The sequence below is a fragment of the Balaenoptera physalus genome, assembly GCF_965194825.1.
Source record: "Balaenoptera physalus genome assembly, chromosome: 12".
Lineage (NCBI taxonomy): Eukaryota > Metazoa > Chordata > Mammalia > Artiodactyla > Balaenopteridae > Balaenoptera > Balaenoptera physalus.
In genome coordinates this window covers 66,592,978-66,610,924 of record NC_138897.1, presented here as the reverse complement: position 1 = coordinate 66,610,924, position 17,947 = coordinate 66,592,978, and the positions used below count along the sequence as shown (strand labels likewise).

The 17,947-nt window shown below is 42.2% G+C and overlaps 1 protein-coding gene across 8 annotated transcripts in view; it reads left to right on the top strand.

The window, feature by feature from the left end:
* PPP4R1 (protein phosphatase 4 regulatory subunit 1) overlaps positions 1-17,947 on the top strand; it is a 69,654-nt gene that overhangs the window by 575 nt on the left and 51,132 nt on the right. For 2 of the 8 annotated variants that reach the window (XM_082418654.1, XM_082418652.1), the window contains exons 2-4: positions 5,631-5,710; positions 5,931-6,008; positions 8,075-8,119. Coding sequence is in view for 5 of the 8 variants with exons in the window: in XM_082418655.1 (XP_082274781.1) it covers positions 7,963-7,969; positions 8,075-8,119 (52 nt within the window). In the remaining 3 variants the exon portion in view is untranslated. Of the gene's footprint in view, positions 1-4,395; positions 4,468-5,630; positions 5,711-5,930; positions 6,009-7,788; positions 7,970-8,074; positions 8,120-10,705; positions 10,758-17,947 lie in introns of those variants that run through there. The other 6 variants (XM_082418650.1, XM_082418648.1, XM_082418651.1 and 3 more) reach the window with 4 other exon arrangements.

Genomic DNA, 17,947 nt, shown 5'->3' with positions numbered 1-17,947 from the left:
CTTAGTAAACTTTTAAAAGTCAAAGTAAAACATGCATACAGAAGAAAATGGCCCGAATCATAAGACATAGCATGAAAAATAATCACAGAGGGTTCACTCATAGGCAGCCTCCACTCAGGCTAAGAAATGGAATATTACCAATACCCTCTCAAGTGCTGCTCAGGTCCTCTTCCAATCATTATCCGTGCCCCCAAAGGCAGCCTCTAAACTGACTTCTAACACCAAAGGTTAGTTTTGCCCATTTAAAAATTTTGAATAGGTGGGATCGCACAGAATGTGTTCTGCAGCATCTGGCTTCTTTCAATTAGCAGTACGTCTGTGAGAGGCATTCATTTTATAGCGTGCGGCCGTGGTTCATTCATCTCCGTTGCTATATGGCATTCCATAACACGAATATAGCACAGTTTTATTTACCCATTTTAATGTTGATGGGCACTTGGATTTTTTCTAGTTTGTGGGCTTGTTACAAATAGCGGTGGTACGTACATGTCCCTTGGAATGGAATTGCTGGATCATAGGTTCTGCATGTGTTTGACTTTAGTAAATATTGCCAAATATTTTCTAAAGTGGTTGTACCAGTTTCCATTCCCAAGAGCATTGTATAAAAGTCGTGTTGCTGTATGTGGAAGGAAGAATAATGCCCACACCCCTCTCCCTGCCCAAAATGATGTCCATATCCTTATTCCTGGAACCTGTGAATATGTTACCTTATGTGGCAAAAGGACTTTGCAGCTGTGATTAAGTTACGGATCTTGATGGAGAGAGATTATGCTGGATGACACAGGTGGGCCCGTGTCATCACAGGTTCTTAAATGTGGAACAGAAAGGAAGTGAGTCAGAGGCAAATGTGACCGTGGAAGGGTGGACACAGTGATGCAATTTTGCCGGCCTTGAAAATGAAAGGAGGCCAAGAGCACAGGACCATGAGGGTCTCTAGAAGCAAAAAAGGCAAAGAAATGGATTCTCCTCTGGACCCTCCAGAAAGGAGTGCAGTTCTGACACCTCGATAAGCCCAGTGAAACTGTGTCAGGCTTCTGACCCACTGAACTCTGAGATAATAAATTTGAGTTGCCTTAAGCCACGAAATTTTTAGTAATTTGTTACAGCATCAATAGGAAAATAAGACTCCACATCCTCAGCAGTACTTGATATTACCTTTTAAGTTATGTTTTATTCTGATGAGTGTTTTATGGTATCTCATCATTGTTTTAACTTACATTTCCCTGATGAGAAGTGAGATTGAGCACCTTTTCATGTGTTTACTTGCCATGTGGATATACTCTTTTATAAGCTGCCTGTTTGCATATATTGCCTGGGTTCCTATTGGATTGTCTGTCCTTTTCTTAATGATCTGTAGTTTTTTGACTATTCTGAAGATAACACTTTTCAGTTATGTGTGTTGCAGTGATCTGCCACTTGATAGCTTGTGCTCTCTTAATAGTGTCTTTGGGTAACAGAACTTCTAATATGGTCCAATTTATCTTTTTCCTGCGTGGTCAGTGTTATTGTGTTTGAAATCATTCCCTATCCCAAGGCCAGGAAGATATTCTCCTGTGTTATCTTTTGAAGCTTTTTTTTTTAATTAAAGTATAGTTGATTTACAATATTGTGTTAGTTTCAGGTGTACAGCAAAGTGATTCAGTTATACATATACACATATCTATTCTTTTTCAGATTCTTTTCCCATTTAGGTTATTACAGAATATTGAGTAGAGTTCCCTGTGCTATATAGTATGTCCTTGTTAATTATCTTTTTTATATATAATAGTGTGTATATGTTAACCCAACCTCCTAATTTATCCCTCCCCCCGACCTTTCCTCTCTTTTGAAGCTTTATTGCTTTACATTTCATATTTGTGTCTCAGCTCCTCTGGAATTGATTTTTGTATATGGAGTGAGGTAGGGATCAAGATTCATTTTTTTTCCTCATCTGACACCCCAGTTGACTCAGCTCCCAGCTCTGCTGCACTGCTTTTGTCTGTCTCTTGCTACTCTATGTTGCCACTGTTATCATAAATCAGGCATCCACATGTGTGTGGGTCTGCTTCTGGACTCTTCATTTTGTTTTATCAGTCTGTTTGTTTATGTTCACTCCAATACCACACTCTCTTAGGTATTGTAGTTTTGATGTAAGTCTGGATATCCAGTAGAGGAAGTTCTTCCCATATCGTTGTTCTTCAAAATTAGTAATAGTATTTCTAATTTTTTTTTTTTGGAATGGCCCTTTGTATTTTTTTTTTGCCTTGGCCCTTTGCATTTTTGCCTTGGCCCTTTGCATTTCCACACAGACATTTAGAATCAGATTGTCACTATCCACACACAACAAAAAGTTGCTCAGATTTTGATTGGGAATGAATTGAATCTATGAACCAATTTGGAAGACAATTGACATCTTTACAAAATTGAATTTTCTAATCTGTGGCCTTGCTGTAGCCTTATATATATTTTTTAAGAATTTTCTAGATTAGTTTATCTCAATAATTTCTCTAGTTTTCTATATAATGGTCCTGCATATCTTTCACTAGATTTGTTTGTAGAATTTGACTTTTTCTTAATTGAAGTATAGTTGATTTACAATGTTGTATTAGTTTCAGGTGTACAGAAAAGTGATTCAGTTATACATATATTCTTTTTCAGATTCTTTTCCATTTTAGATTATTATAAGATTTTGACTATAGTTCCCTGTGCTACACAGTAGGTCCTTGTTGATTATCTATTTTATTTATAATAGTGTGTCTATGTTAATCCCAAACTCCTAATTTTATCCCTCCCCCCATTTAGGATTTGACTTTTTTAAATGCTATTGCAGACGGCATCAAATTTTAAATTTTTGTGTATAACTATTGGGTGCTAACTTATAATTATAGAATTGACCTTGTGTGCAGTGACTTTGCTAAATGTACTTCTTAATTTTAAGTTTTTTTGCAGATTCTTGTATTTTCAACATATACAATCACATCATTTGTGAATAAAGACAGCTTTACTTTGGAAGAGCCACATTTGATGTAGGGGATATGGAAAAACTGGGTCTCTCATGCATTCCTGATGGGAATATGAAATGGTGTGGCTGCTTTGGACAATAGTTGGCAATTCCTCAAAATATTAAAGTTACCATATGATCCAGCAATTCCACTCTAGGTATATACCCAAGAGAACTGAGAGCATACATTTACATAAAAACGTGCATGTGAATGTTTATAGTTGCATTATTCATAATAACTAAAAAGTGGAAACAACCCAAATATCCATCAACTGATGAGTGGATAAATAAAATGGTGTATATCTATACAATGAAGTATTATTCATCAATAAAAAGGAATGACATACTGATCCATGCTACAATATAGGTGAAATTTGAAACCATGATGCTAAGTGAAAGAAGCCAGTCCACATGCTGTATCAATCTGTTTATATAGAAGGTCCAGAGCAGGCAAATTGGTACAGACAGGAAACAGATTAGTGGTTGCCAGGGGCTAGTGGTGTATGGGGGTGGTAGTGGTGGGTGACTGCTAATGGCTCAATGAGAGAGCCCGCGTGCCGCAAACTGCAGAGCCCACACGCCCTGGAGCCCGCGTGCCACAACTAAAGAGAAAACCCGCACGCTGCAACTAGAGAGAAGCCTGCGCACAACGAAGAGCCCACACTGCAAAGAAAGATCCTGCATGCCGCAACTAAGACCCCGCATGCTGCAACTAAGACCCGATGCAGTCAAAAAAAAATAAAGAAAATAAAAATTAAATAATAAAAGAAAGAAGGGCCTGATGTGTTAATGGAAGTAAAAAAAAAAAAAAAAAGATGATACCCAGACCGTACATGTGAGAGGACAGAGGCTTTCCTGATGCCAGAGAAATTGGCTGAGAGACAATTTTGATGGAAAAGTCATGAACATAATGATATACAAATCCTATTAGCGTCATTTAGAATAAGGATTCCAGCGTTTGAATTCCAACTCCCCTATTTGTCATCTGGCTTTTGTCAAAATTTTAACCTCTTTGAGCTTTGGTTTCCTTTATTTGAAAAACGTAAATATCAATACCTACTTCACAGAGCTGTTTGCGTTAAATCTGAAAGTACACGAAAGCACCTAACATAATGCCTGGTACATACATCTCAAAAATATTGCAAAACGTACCATATTACCACTGGGGGAAGCCAGCTGAGGGGTACACAGGACCTCCCAGTACATTTTTGCAATTTCCTGTGAATCTGTAATTATTTCAAAATAAAAAGTTAAAAAATGGAGTAGTTATCTTTTGTATGAATTGTGTTGTGTCACGGTGCCTGTATATGTGTATATTTTGTAAATAAATAAATTATATATATATATATATATATATTTTTTTTTTTAAACCAAATGAAGGAATCAAGGACCAGGAACAGAAGGAATTTTGTTACAAGGCGTTAGTTACACAGAAGTGAAATTGGAGTGGAAACTTTTGTTCTGAATCATAGAACCAGAGGGCAGAGGTAGTATGAAAAGACTTTAGAATCAAGGCATAGTTTAATTACTGAGCTTATCTGGGTTTGACTCTGTGGTTTGCTTATGGTTTTTTCCGGGTTCAACTTGACTTATCCATTCAGATTCAGAATAATAAATGTTTCCTCAAGCAGGTACTCTGCCAGACATCGGGGCAGGCTCTTCCACCTTGCTTTGAACATGATGGCCACTGATGCTTTGTGCATTTGGAGAGAAAGGCATAAAAGAAACCAACACTGCCATTTTAATTCAGTAATGCTCACTATTTTCACATCTTAGTTTTCCTAATAAAATTTAAATGCGTGGAACAAATTGGATGGGTGCTGTACCTCAGCTGGAATAACCACAAGATTCCTCAATGCAGAATCCTTTTGGTTCTACTAATCTGGAGTGCTGTGAAAAGCACTGGAGTCCTTAACATGGTGGATAAGAAACAGAGGGTTTACTTTCCTTTATACTCTGTTTACAATGGTGGTTCTAGGTTGCACTGTTCTGCTCAGAACAAGCCTATGCTAAGAAACTTGCGGTCTGGCTGACCATGGACAGAGGTGAAGTTCTGTTGCATCTATGGGCAGCCTTCAACTCCTATAAATGGAGAAAGGAGAGCCTGAGTAGAGAGAACTCTGGACAGGGTTCAGTTCTGTAGCTATTTTCTCCCTCTAGTCTTTATTGTTTTCCTAAGGTGGTGTGAGAAAACGTATCTTTAGCCAATGTGAATAAAAAGAGATCCAATGTCTTTGAAAAACAAAGCCAAACTATGAAAGCTCTAGGAAAAGTTAAGATTTCACAATTTGGAATGTCATCTTGACATGGAGCTTTAAAGAGGGCTTTAAAAGAAGCATAGAAAGGAAAGAAAATTTTCAAATATTTACCTTCATACAATTTACCAAAACATGTATAGGAGGCTTTGGGTAGGGGTTGGCAATTAATAAAAAAAAAAAAAAAAAAAAAGGAAACTATTTGTTCTTTTTACTGGGGAGTGGCAGTTTGTGAGGGACATCAACCTGGCTAAAAAAAACCCCAGAGATGAATGAAAATAAAGATTAAAAATTTCTTTAAAAAACATTTTTATTGTATGTCTCCATTTTCAGATTGATTCATTTTTTATTATTCAAAACCATAACTAAAAGATCTGCCTTTTATATACTTTCAGCTTTAGGATCATCCTGAAGCAAAAGTAAACAGTTCAATTACCAATACAAAAATTAATGACACAGCAGCAAGCAATGTCAGGTGGGTTTTTTGTTTATTAGCAATTTTTCCCCATGATACTTGTCATGTTTGTTTGTGTTTCAAGAGTCAAATTTATCAATTTACAAGGCTCCTTGGCTACTCATAAAAGTTTTCACTATCATTTGGAAGAGGACTTATTCTGAAAAATCCAGGCCTTAATAGCCATAGTTGGATAATACTTTCTAAAACAGTGACTTGTGACATTCCCTCTATTTTGCAGATTTCAGGGGCAGAGCAGACTCTGGGTTGTGCTCTGACCACTAGACACACAGCTTCCAGCATCCACAGGCGTGACACTGTAAGTACAGTTGGGGTAAGGGCATAGAATAATAATGGCTGTTCTTTAAATACCATTTTCTATGAGGAGGAAACAGTGCCTTTTATAGAGTGAATACTGGTGTGAAAAAAATTTATTGTATGTTTGAGAAAGGACTAGAGAGTGGGAGAAAACATCAAATGTAAAAAACATGGTTGTGCCAAACCGTGAATAAGAACATCCTCACTGAAGTGTCTAAAAACCGAGCTGCCTCAAGGGACCTGCTGTAACATGGGATGCAGGTAAGACGATAACCAAATGCACAGCTCCTGAACAATATGGACAAAACTACCAAGCCCCTCCTCCTTGGCTGCCTTCCCAGAGAAAGTGAGATAAAACTCACTGTGCAGCCTCGCTACCCAAGGCAGAGTTAGTTGATCTGTATCCCAGGCTAGCATTTGGTGCATAACCTCTGTTTTATCACCATCACTGAGAATTGTTAAGTCTGACTTTACTGGGTAGATGGTCCAGATCATTCTCTTCACCTTTGTGTGTCCAGGGGCTGAAGTCTAGTTGGCACTCTGTCGATTTTGTGTTGCTGCAGGGAGATCACCAGTTAGTGTAAAGAGCCAAATGCTCTGTCCTCCTCCTCCTACCCAGAATTGCTAAAGTGGTAGGTGTCAGCAAGGCAAAATTCTCACGGATTGAGTCAATTGATAGTTTGTGGATTTATAACTCCTTGTCATTTTGAGAGTTAGTATCAGCTGAATTCACATAAGGGTGTGAAACTAGATTGTGCCCGTTTGGCTTTTAGTTTTAATTATTCTATGTTTGAGAAAATTAGACACACACCTAGAGTTAGAGATGCTATTCCAGTTTTTATTACTCTCAGAAACCTAATACATACTATGCAATATGCGTTCCATCCTGTAACATCTGAGAGGGAAGTTTTTGGAATAGCTATGTGGGACCCATTTTATTACCCAGAATTATGAATTTCAGGGGCTCTGATGTAATATAGTGTCCTTGATTAAGACCACCGTGCAGACTATTCAGAATTTCATCTCCTCCCCCAGAGCCCAACGTGGCATCACTTACACAAGTCCCTGTGTTGTCTCCCTTGAGGGCATCACCATCTTGGAGGCTCTGGGGAGACGGGGAAGTGCGCTGCACTCCTGGACACACGACAGTGGGAAGTGGGTCAGAAATCCTGGGTTGGGTCCCCACCCTGCACTGGGAGCTTGCGTTCACCACTTAACACGTGTGGAATAATAGAGTCTGTGCTACACATTTCAGCTGAGCACCTCAAGGGCTACCAAAATTATTTAAAGACAAAAAGCTAATGCTAGGCGCCGTTCCCCCAGCACCTGCGGGATGCCCAGTACACGATGCTCGGTTCCCGCCGTTCTTCATTAATCCCGACAATCCCGGGGGCGGGGGTCGCCCGTCCTCCTACAACCGGGTCGCACGCCCACCGCGCGGGCGGCGGAGCTGACCTGAGCCCGGAGCCGGGACGCGGGGGACCAGCGGGGGAGCCCGGCCGTCCCCGCGGCTTTGTTCGCGGCACCCGGCGGCCGGCGCGGAGGCGGTGCTTCCCGCCCGGAGGTGGCCCCGCGGCCCCCGGTGCGCGCGGCCCGGCGGGCGGCGCCCGTGACCCAACAAAGCGCGCGGGAGGCCCCGCCCGCCCCGCCCAGCACACGGCGCGGGGCTCCGGCGACGGCAGTAGCCGCGCCACCGCACTCCGCGCACCGCCGGGCCGGGCTGAGCCGAGAGCGCGCCGGCGGGCGGAGCGAGCGAGGCGGGAGGCGGAGCGGCGTGCAGGCGGGCGGGGCGGGCCGGGTCCGCCCGGCGTCCGGAGTCACCCCCGGCCCGCCGCCCTCGGCCCGCCCTGCGCGTCCCCGCGGCGCCGCCCCCCGCGCGCGTCCACCGGCCGCCGCGCGCACCGCCCCTGGAGCCCCGGGTCCCCGGGCGACGGCGGAGGAGGGGGCGCCGCAAGATGGCGGGTACGGGCCCCGCGGCGGGCGGCGGGCGGCGGGCGGCAGGCGGGGGCGCGGGGCGGCGGGAGGCGGGCGGCGGGCTCACGGCCTTTCTTGTCTCCCTCGGCGCAGACCTGTCGCTGCTGCAGGAGGACCTGCCGGAGGACGCGGACGGATGTGAGTGAGCGGCCGGGCCCGGGCCGGGCGGGAGGAAGGGCGGCGGGCGCCCAGGCCTCGGCGCGGGCTCGGGGGCGGCCGGCGGCCGTTCGGGCGGAGCCCCGGCGGCGGAAGCGGGAGCGCGGCCGTTGGTTCCCGGCGCCTCGGCGGGGACGGGGGCCGCGGGCGGGTCGGGGCGCCGCCCGCCGCACGGAGCCTGCCCGAGGCCGCCCCAGCGACGCGCCGTACCGGGATCCGGGGTCCGGGGTCCGTGGCCGTGGAGGCGGAAGGGGCGGCCTGGGCGGGATGGGCCGGCTTCACCGACCGCCTTTCTTCGGCGCAAATGTTGGCGACTCAGCCGGGCCTTCCTGCATCTTCACATCTCGGCTTTCCCGGGGACAGTGAAGTTTTCAGGGCTTGGTCTTTTGCTTCAAGAAAAGCAGAAAGTTTGACATTGTTCCCGGAGGAGTGTCAGAAAGGAAGTGTCCCTCTCGTATGTGCTCTTCCGAGGTCGGAAGATAATTTGGAAATTGCCCTCGAGTTGAAGTGGTGCCCCGGGCGGGACGTGTGGGGGGCTTAGGGGAGAGCCCGCCCGGTGCTGAGACTCACTGACCCTAATATCATCCAAGTCGGGAATTCCGAGGTGGCTGCGCTTTGAAATTGCTCTTGTAAATGCCGTGGAGTTCGTCCTTAGCATGTCTAATGTGGTTTCTCGTGCCCACATTAAGCTTAATTTTTAAATTACTGGGTGTTTTGAGTGAAGTGAGGGGAATTTCCTCTTTAGGAGTCTCTAAAGAAGTATTTCGAAAGTGAATTAACCATATGTAAACTTAACCTTTCGCTAAGTCTGAGTTTATGTGTTTTCAGTAAAACTCTCTTTTAAGGCAGCAGTGCTCATGTAGTGAAGGACAGCATTTACGTTTCCTTAACGTTGTACCGTAGGACTCTGGGCTGCCTACGAGTAAGTTTGAAATGTTAGTTAAGGCAGCGCTTGATTTTCTGCAGTTAGGATGGGAGAGGTTTGGAGAGGTGACTGATTGTCTCCAGACGGGGGCTTCTCAGGCTTGTATTTAGGTTCAAGGTTTTGCAGATAGCAGACGCTTTCTTTCAGCAGGTGTCCGGGACCGTCATTCATTTATTGTCACTTAGGTGCTGTGCACACTTCAAGCTTAAAGGATGAGCTGTACTTTTGCCCTTCACCCTTAAGGGGCACAGTCTAGAAGGGGCAACCTGCCTGTGCAGAACTCAGCAGTGATTTCTCAGGACCCTCCAGACTTCTGCTTGGTACTGAGGATAGAGCAGTGTGAAGGATGGTCACAATCCGTGCCCTCTAGTGGTTTACAAGCAGTTTTAATGTCAGTGTGACAATGAAGGTGTCAGAAGCATCCTAGCACAGTTGTTAATAGACAAGACTCAGGAGCTGGACTGCTTTGTTCCGTTCTTGGCGTTGTCACTTTGGGTGGACTCCTGCCGCTCAATTGAACTTCTCTGTGTCTAAGTGTTGTCATTTGTAAACAGGCGTAATTAATATTAGCTGCCTTATAGAGTTGTTTAGAGCCGTACATGAATTAATGCATGTAAAGCACTTAGAATAGTAGCTGGAAAATAGTGACTATTATGTGTTGTTATTATGAGTAAAGAGTGAGGGAAGCTGAAAGGAAAGTGCAGGGAAGGGAATACTGATGTCGACCATTACACCACAGAATTTACATATTTACAGTTGCTGCTAATGCTTGCAATTAACTTTTTGTAAGGTCCAGTTCATTCCCAGTGTGGGTTTTTTTTTAATTGAAGTATAGTTGATTTACAGTATTGTCCAGTGTGTTTTAATTTAGGATAAAATGTTCGACCTTTGAAGGCACAGATAGTTTATTTGCATATTTATAATTTGGTTGAGGTCATTGTTAGAATAATTGCTTATTTTTCTTAGTTGCTATAGTTTCTACAGGTGATAACCTTTACCCAGAATATTCGGGAACAAGGGATCTTGGAACATGTGGCCAGCTGAAGGACCACTTGGCATCTGTTTTGAAGGGAGGAAGGGTGAGAGGGGAACCTGGCGGTGGGACCTTGTTCCAGGGCTAGATGGACGGGCAGGGAACGGAGAGGCTTGGCACATCCTGGAGAAGGGAGAGGACCAGAGACGTTAGAGAGGGGCTTGGGCTGCCCGCACAACTGGGCTGTGTCTCCCGAGCCCTGTCTTCTGTCTCAGGCAGCGCTGGTGGAGGCCGCCTCCAGACCTGCCCCTTCAGCCAGGCCAGGGCTGTCAGCCCTTGAGAGGGGAAGACATTGTTCTTTGCTCCAGCTCTATATTCTTGGTTGCCTTTCCTAAATGCAGAACCTAGACTAAGATGGAAGAGAGAGTAAATACTATTGTACAAGTAATGAGAAGCTGGGGTGCCGGGGGGAGGCCCTGGGTGGGGTCCAGATCTTGAAAGGGGGGGCATTGCCAGACCCTGAGATGAGGCTCTCAGGTCGTTCATTTGATTTGTTTCGTTTTAAGCCCCCAAGTCTCTGTGTAGAATCAGTAGAAAAGTGGGTAGAACTGGAAAAGGGTTGGTCAGAGATGGACTTGACTGATAACCCTTGGAGAAAAAGAAACAAAATCCGAATATGTGAAAAATGGTGCCTTGTATGTACATCTCAAAAGGTCATAAAGGTAAGTAAATATCATCATTGTAAGGTACTATTAAAATAAGTTTAGGAGAATAATGCATTGAAAAACTAAGTTTGTTTTTGGTTAAAAGTGATACTTCCAATACTGTCGGATGAAACACACTTTGAATTTCAGAGTGAAAGCAGAGCAACTTATGAGTTGGGTGAACCCTTCCTGTGCCTGGAATGATGGGAGTCAGTGCAGAATTATAGATAGACTTTCAGAGAAAGAGTTTTAAATTTCTACTGTCAGTTCTTCACAGATGCAATTTTGATGTAGACTGAAGTTGCTGGATTTCTAGGATAGGTGAGATGGGACTTAAGATACAGTAGGATTTGGTGAGTTAACATTTGTAAAAATAATTTCATAGAAGGAGTTTGATTAAAATTTAAATTTCTGTCAGAGTAATATGTTGAAGAAGATTATTTTAAAAGAAAGATGACATAACGCTTAGTGGTTTGCAGTATCTTTTGTATGCGGGTGGTTCTTCCCAGTAGCTGTGGGACGTGTAGGCTCTGGTGTGCCGATACTAATAAATAAGTCAGCTGATATGCAGAGGGACTAAATCATTCTCTCAGGGGACAAAACTCCTAAGTACCAGCCAGAATTTTAAGCCAGGCCTCCTGATTCTAAATATTGTATTTTAAACACTGTTTTTTCTTAGATTGCCCAGTTTACACCATCGAGCAGCCCCAGCTTGTGTAGGCAATTTGTTTGAACCTGTGCTTAGAATAAATACCCTTGAAGATGAATCTAGCATGCTGCCTAAGGTTTAATTTAATCTAGAGGGAGGGGATTCAAATGAGGCTCAGGTGTAAGTCTTTATGTTAACTTCTCTCTCAGCTGTGACTAGCATGCTGTGGAAGGGCTTTTGGAGCTGTGTTCTGGAATACGACACAGCACAGAATTTTTCCTGTTAAAGTTTTGGAATCCTTTTACATGATACTGTTTTTCAGGTTTGAAACAGTGAATTAACGATGGATCCAGAACTAATTGGGTGTAACTACCTAGACTAAACTCCGTCCAGAGCCTCTGGGCCCTCGACTGTTTCTGAAAACTGGGTTTGATAAGCTTCTTAGAGTCTCGCCACCTGGGGAAGCGAGGAGTGAAAAGTTGGGGCTGGGTCTTGTGGTGGCCAGGGAGTCGGTCGAAAACCTGAGGAAGGTGCCCTTGAAAATCATAATATTTAGAAGTGTTGTTAAATAGGGATTTGGGAGAGTAAGTCATGAGACTTGTAGCATGTTTTGATTGCTACCAGCAAGACTGGACAGGAGAAGTCTTTGTTTAGAGATAATATGGTTGGTGTCTTAGAAAAGGTGCTTAAACATGGTTTTAGTGGTACCCACATGCATATAGAATCAGTTGATGATGCCTTGGGTCATAATACCCCATACAGAATTTCTAAAAAAAAGAAAGAAAAAGGGAGAGTACTCTTTGTTCTCTGTAACCGTGTGTGTCAGCCGCTTGGGCTTGTAGCTGCAGGACCGGGGCGTGGGGGACCCAGACACCTAAATGCATAGGTTTTTATTTGTTGTTCTACCTGTGAGAGAGAACAAGCCCTTGCCGGGTGAAGTTCTTAGTCTGCCACGTGTTATCACTGGTTTATTTCTGGTCCTTTGGCCTCATTTCTTCCTCTCATCAAAACAGATTTCATATTTGTTTATTAAACTACTGTTACTTCACCCCTGTGTTTGCCTTATGTTTTGGAATTTTGCATTTTTCTGTCTTGATGGCAAAGAATTTTTGCCATCAGCTACATGATAGGGTGGGCAGTTTCTGCACTTGAATTGGGGTGTTGTTTTGCTTTTAACTTGGATCTGAAAATAAACCTGATTTAATGTTTTGGGAAGAAGATCGGGTGACACACCTCTGCAACTTTGGTGAAGGTGGTGGAGAGGCCAGTGCTCCCTAGAACTTGTAGGAGGGGACTTTTGCACAGTCTCCCAGCTTGCAGGTCCCCCGAGGGCCACCTCCCCATGCCCTTCCCCAACTCTCTCCTTACAAGTCAGTCTTCTTAGCTCCCTTTCTCCCCAGACCTAGGAGCAGACTCCTTTTCTGGCCTAATTGGTACCAGTTTGGTTAGTATTTGAGCATTGATCGCACTGCGCTTCTGGAATCTGTCCTGGTATAGTTTAGTGAAGGGGGAAGAGCGCTAAGTCTTCATAAACTTAGAGCCGGGTTCAGGCTCTGGCCATTTATTCACTGTATCATCTTGAGCAAGTTTACTTCACTTCTCTCAGGTGTTCTGTCTTTAAGATGTTCCTGGGCTTTTGGACTGCTTTCAGTTCTTGGCTGTTACAGCTCTCTCAGGTGCAAGTCTCTGTGTGGATATAACGCTCCCTTCTCTCGGGTAGATAACCTGCCAGCCTGTTTTCCAAAGTGGCTGTACGGCTTCCCGCCCCGACCAGCGTGTGTGAGAGTCCAGTCCCTTGCTGGGCACTTTAGTCTCTTAAGTGTGTTTTTCTTTGCAGTTTGAATTTGCATTTCCTTAAAGTCTGATAATGCTCATCTTTTTTTTTTTTTTAATAAATTTATTTATTTTCTTTTATTTATTTTTGGCTGCTTTGGGTCTTCGTTGCTGCACGTGGGCTTTCTCTAGTTGCGGCGAGCGGGGGCTACTCCTCGTTGCAATGCGCAGGCTTCTCATTGCAGTGGCTTCTCCTGTTGCGGAGCATGGGCTCTAGGCACGCAAGCTTCAGTAGTTGCGGCACACAGGCTCAGTAGTCGTGGCGCACGGGCTTAGTTGCTCCGTGGCATGTGGGATCTTCCCGGACCAGGGCTCGAACCCGTGTCCCCTGCATTGGCAGGCAGATTCTCAACCACTGCGCCACCAGGGAAGCCTAATGCTCATCTTTTTATGTGCTCATTTAGCATCTGTATATCTTCTTTGGTGAAGTGTCCAAATCTTTTTTTATTGGGTTATTTGTTTTCTTACTATGTTTTGAGAGTTCTTTGTATATTCCGGATTCAGGTCCTTTCTCAGATATGGGATTTGCCAATATTATTTTCCATTCCTTGACTTTTCATTGTCCTAACAGTGTATTTTGAAGTGTGGAAGTTTGACTTTTGCTGTTCAATTTATTATTTTTTCACAGATGCCCTTTATCAGGTTGAGAAAAGTCCCCTGAGTTTCCTGAGACCTTTTTTGAAATTAGGAATGAATGTTGGATTTTGTCAAATGCTTTTTCTGCATTCATGATTTTTTTCTTTTTTAGTCTTTTAATATTATGCATTACATTGATTTTTTAAGGTAAATACTGTTCACTTTTTAAATGGGAAATTTCGGAAATACACAAAAGCAAATGAGCCATCATATACCCCACCTTTTACTTATTCTCCCTCTAACATCTGAACTTTTGTGGTGGGTGTTGGGAGGAGGCAGCTAGAGTACTTTAAAGACATCCCAGTGTCATTTATTTTAACTCTAAATATCTCACAAGGCATATACCTGCAATGTGATATTGTAATCCGCGAACAGAAGAACATCTGAGATTATGGTGAGGTGTGGTAGTTTATGAAAGTTTACAGGATTAAATTCTTGAGACATTTTCCTTTCTGGTTCTACTGTAATAAATCCCACCTGTATAATCACTAAATTCACTTTCATCTAATATTGATCACCAGATTAAAAGAAGCAAGATCTTGCTTGTTTTTTATCATGCTAATACGCACGTTTCACCATTTTGGGTCAGCCTTAATGGTAACAAAAGAATATTGGTAAATAAAAGTTGAATTTTATATTTTAAATTGGTTTGCTGTATCACCCAGAGAATCACATAAACTTAAAAATTTGAATCGTGCTATGCCTCTCGTGAGCCAATGATTCCAGAATTACAGAAATCAAGACTTAGAGGACAGATTATATATTCATCCTTCTCATTTTAAGCATGAAAAAGTTTGGGCCCAAGGTCTTGCACACACCGACGGCTTGGTGGCAGAGGGTAGAATACAATTCAGACCTTGTAGGTTTTAGAGTTTTTTCCCCAGACATCCTCTCACATAGTTCTTTAACTTGCTGCAGAAGGGAAGTGGGAGAAATTTCTGGATTTTGTTCATTTTTAAAATTACCACGTGTTGTCATACTGTGTGTTGGGTGTTGTGCTATAATCTTGCTGACACTATTCCCTGGTGAGGTGTGTAGCCCCACAAATTTACAGAAGTGGCACCTGATGAGGCTTATCTGACCAGTTAAGTAATTTGCTCAGTCACCTACCTTGCAAGTGTTGGGTTACATCTAGACCTGGCTGACACGGTCTTTATTATTTTATTACTCTTTATTACTGTACTCTTCCTGCCTTCCAGTTTTGACCTCCCTTAATTTGTCCCTTATTTAGGTCATCTAACCTCCTAGAGATTCTGGGTGATGTGAAGGTCATAGCATGTTCCAAATATTTGGTGGGTAAAATCATTTTTGTCCGCGTAGTGCCTGCCATGGGAATGTTGGAAGCACAATATACCCTTTTTCTTTGTGTTTTAAAACACTCGTGTATAAGGGAGCCAGTCATTGGAGCAAAAGTGGGCAAGAACATCGGCGTGATCTGGTATGTCTGATCCTGGCACTACCTAATTACTGAAGTGGTCAGTCCAAAATCTTATTGCTGAATTTATATTTAAATTTATATATTGCTTTGAAGTTGTATTCAAAGTCAGATTTGATAGAAATTATTTTCACATTTAAATCTATCAAGTTAGTTTTTGGTAGAAATAAAACCTCAAGACTTCAGATAAATTCAGTACCTCATTTATGGGGACTGGTGATTATTTGGACCTGGATTAGCTCAAGTTTTATGTTTGGATTATATACAGAAAAAAGGATTACTAACCAAAGCAATTGGGTTAATAAGACTGCAAGGAAAATGTTTGCACACTGGAGAAACAAACACCACATCTGTAATGTATGGGAGTCCACACCTGCAAACGCTCTGATGTGCTGCATCTCTGACCAGTAGATGCTGTGTAGAAAACGTGATCTTGGTACCTAATTTGAAGGTAGATAAACACGCCCCTGCCTCTTTTATGTGCATATATACTTTAGGGAAATGTTTTTTGAAATACTCATAGAGTAAACTTTAGCACATTATTCCTGCTTAAATTCAGTTGTGAAATTAAATATGCTCTAGGACAAATTTATACTTATTTACTAGTAAAAATCTAAGAATTTAGTAAACTTTTAATATTTATATTTGAAGAAAGGATTTCTGATAAGCATATTGTCACACATTGAAACTTGACATACCTGTTGCTTGAGGATATATATCTGGAACATTTTTATTCTTTACCCATAGCAGAGAGCCCAGCACACAGTAGGCCTTCAGTATATAGTTGCTGGGATGAATCGTGATTTTCTGGCCAAGCTGAATAAGGCCATAAACATTTTGTAACTTGCGGTAAAATAATGAAATGATTTGTTTTCAAATTAAACTTGTTATTTTGAGAACTTTCCGACTTACACGAAGGTTGCACAGGTGTTATAGTTAATTCCCCAAACTCTTCACCTCCATTCAACATTGTTAACATTTTGGCAATTTGCTCTTTGTTTCTCTATACGATTATAATTACAGACACACAGTGTAATGTGTAGGTTATTCATAATCTTAATTTCTTTGTTGCACTTTTTTAGAAGTTGTAGACCTGACCATTAGCCTGTATCTCCTAAGAGCAAGGCCAGGCTCTCATAATCAGCACTCAAATTAAGAAAGTGTAACATTGATACAAATCAGTTATGTAATAGGTAGTTCATTATCAGATTTCTGCGATTGTCCAATAATGTCCTTTATAGCAACTGCCTTGCCATTCCAGCCTCCTGCGTTGCATTTAGTTGTCATGTCTCTTTAGTTTGGAACAATTTCTCAGCCTTTATCTTTCATGATGTTGGTAGTTTGGAAGAGTCAACTTGGTTTTATCTGTTTCCTCGTGATTTAATTCAGGTTTTGCTCCTTTCTCTCTCCCTCCCTCTTTGTGTGTGTGCAGAGATGCTATGTAAGTAATTCCGTGATTTTCTCAGTGCTTCATCTCAAAAGGCACCTGATGTCAGTTCTCCATCATTGGTGGTGGTAATTTGATTTTAACAGCTTGGTTAAGGTGTGATGTCTACCAGATTTCTCCACTTAAAGATTCTCTTTTTTTTTTTTTTTTCTGTATCAAAAGTTGGTAAGAGAAGTGACTTGACACTGGGGGATATCCCATTCCCAGACAAACATTTACCCGTTAGTATTAGTGTGTGTAGATGATTCTTACCTGAATCAGTTACATTTCCTTGCTGGCTTTCTGCTTTTCAGAAGAGCTTGCCTTTCCTGTTTGTTGGTTTGTTTATTTGTTAAAATATTTAAAGCCCCAAATGTTAAGGTAACTTTTTTTTTTTTTAAGGGTCTCCTCTTTTTTTTTTTTTTAACCACTGCTATTTTTTTTTTCCCACACACACACACTGTATTTTATTTTTACAAGAGATAGACTGACACCAAGCATTGTACATGGATGACCACAACAAAAGCAACAATGATTGCAATTACCAAACATGAAACACACTCATACTATGTCATAATATTGACATTCAGTCCAGTAATCCTCCACTGTAACAGCTCCTTTACTTTGCAGTGAAAATTGATTTGTATATTCTTTGCCTCTGAGTCCTTGTGGGATTTTTTTTTTTAATTCAAACAGAAAGTCACAAAAATTATAATCATCCTCATCAGTTCACTCAGTCCCATGTAATCAGTTTTTTTTTCATCTTGATCTTTTGTTAGCACTTTTATGAGTTCATCAGTTTTTCATTAGAGTTCTGAAAATGCTTATTCATTCAGTTCAGCAGTACAGTCAGTTACCAGAAACCTGTACTTGTCAGAGTCTTTTCCATGAATTCCTTGAAGATGAAACCCTTTTATAGGAACATATTTGCAAAAGCATCACAGTACACCCAGAACTGTCTGTAAATGACAAAAGACTTAAAAATGACCACGGTTAAAGATTTGATGAAAGTTCAAGGTAACTCTTATAAATGATTATATCTGTATGGTGTGTCTCGTTATCTTTCATTTTCTAAGATGTAAAGGACTTGGGAAACAAACAAAAATTCGGCAAGTTTATTGTGGCCTTAGCATTATCAAGGGAAAGATTGAAGGAGGACAGACCATCAGCTTTTTTCTGTTTTAGTGGATATTCCTAGAGGCTGTGTGGGGAATAGAAGGATGTTTTCA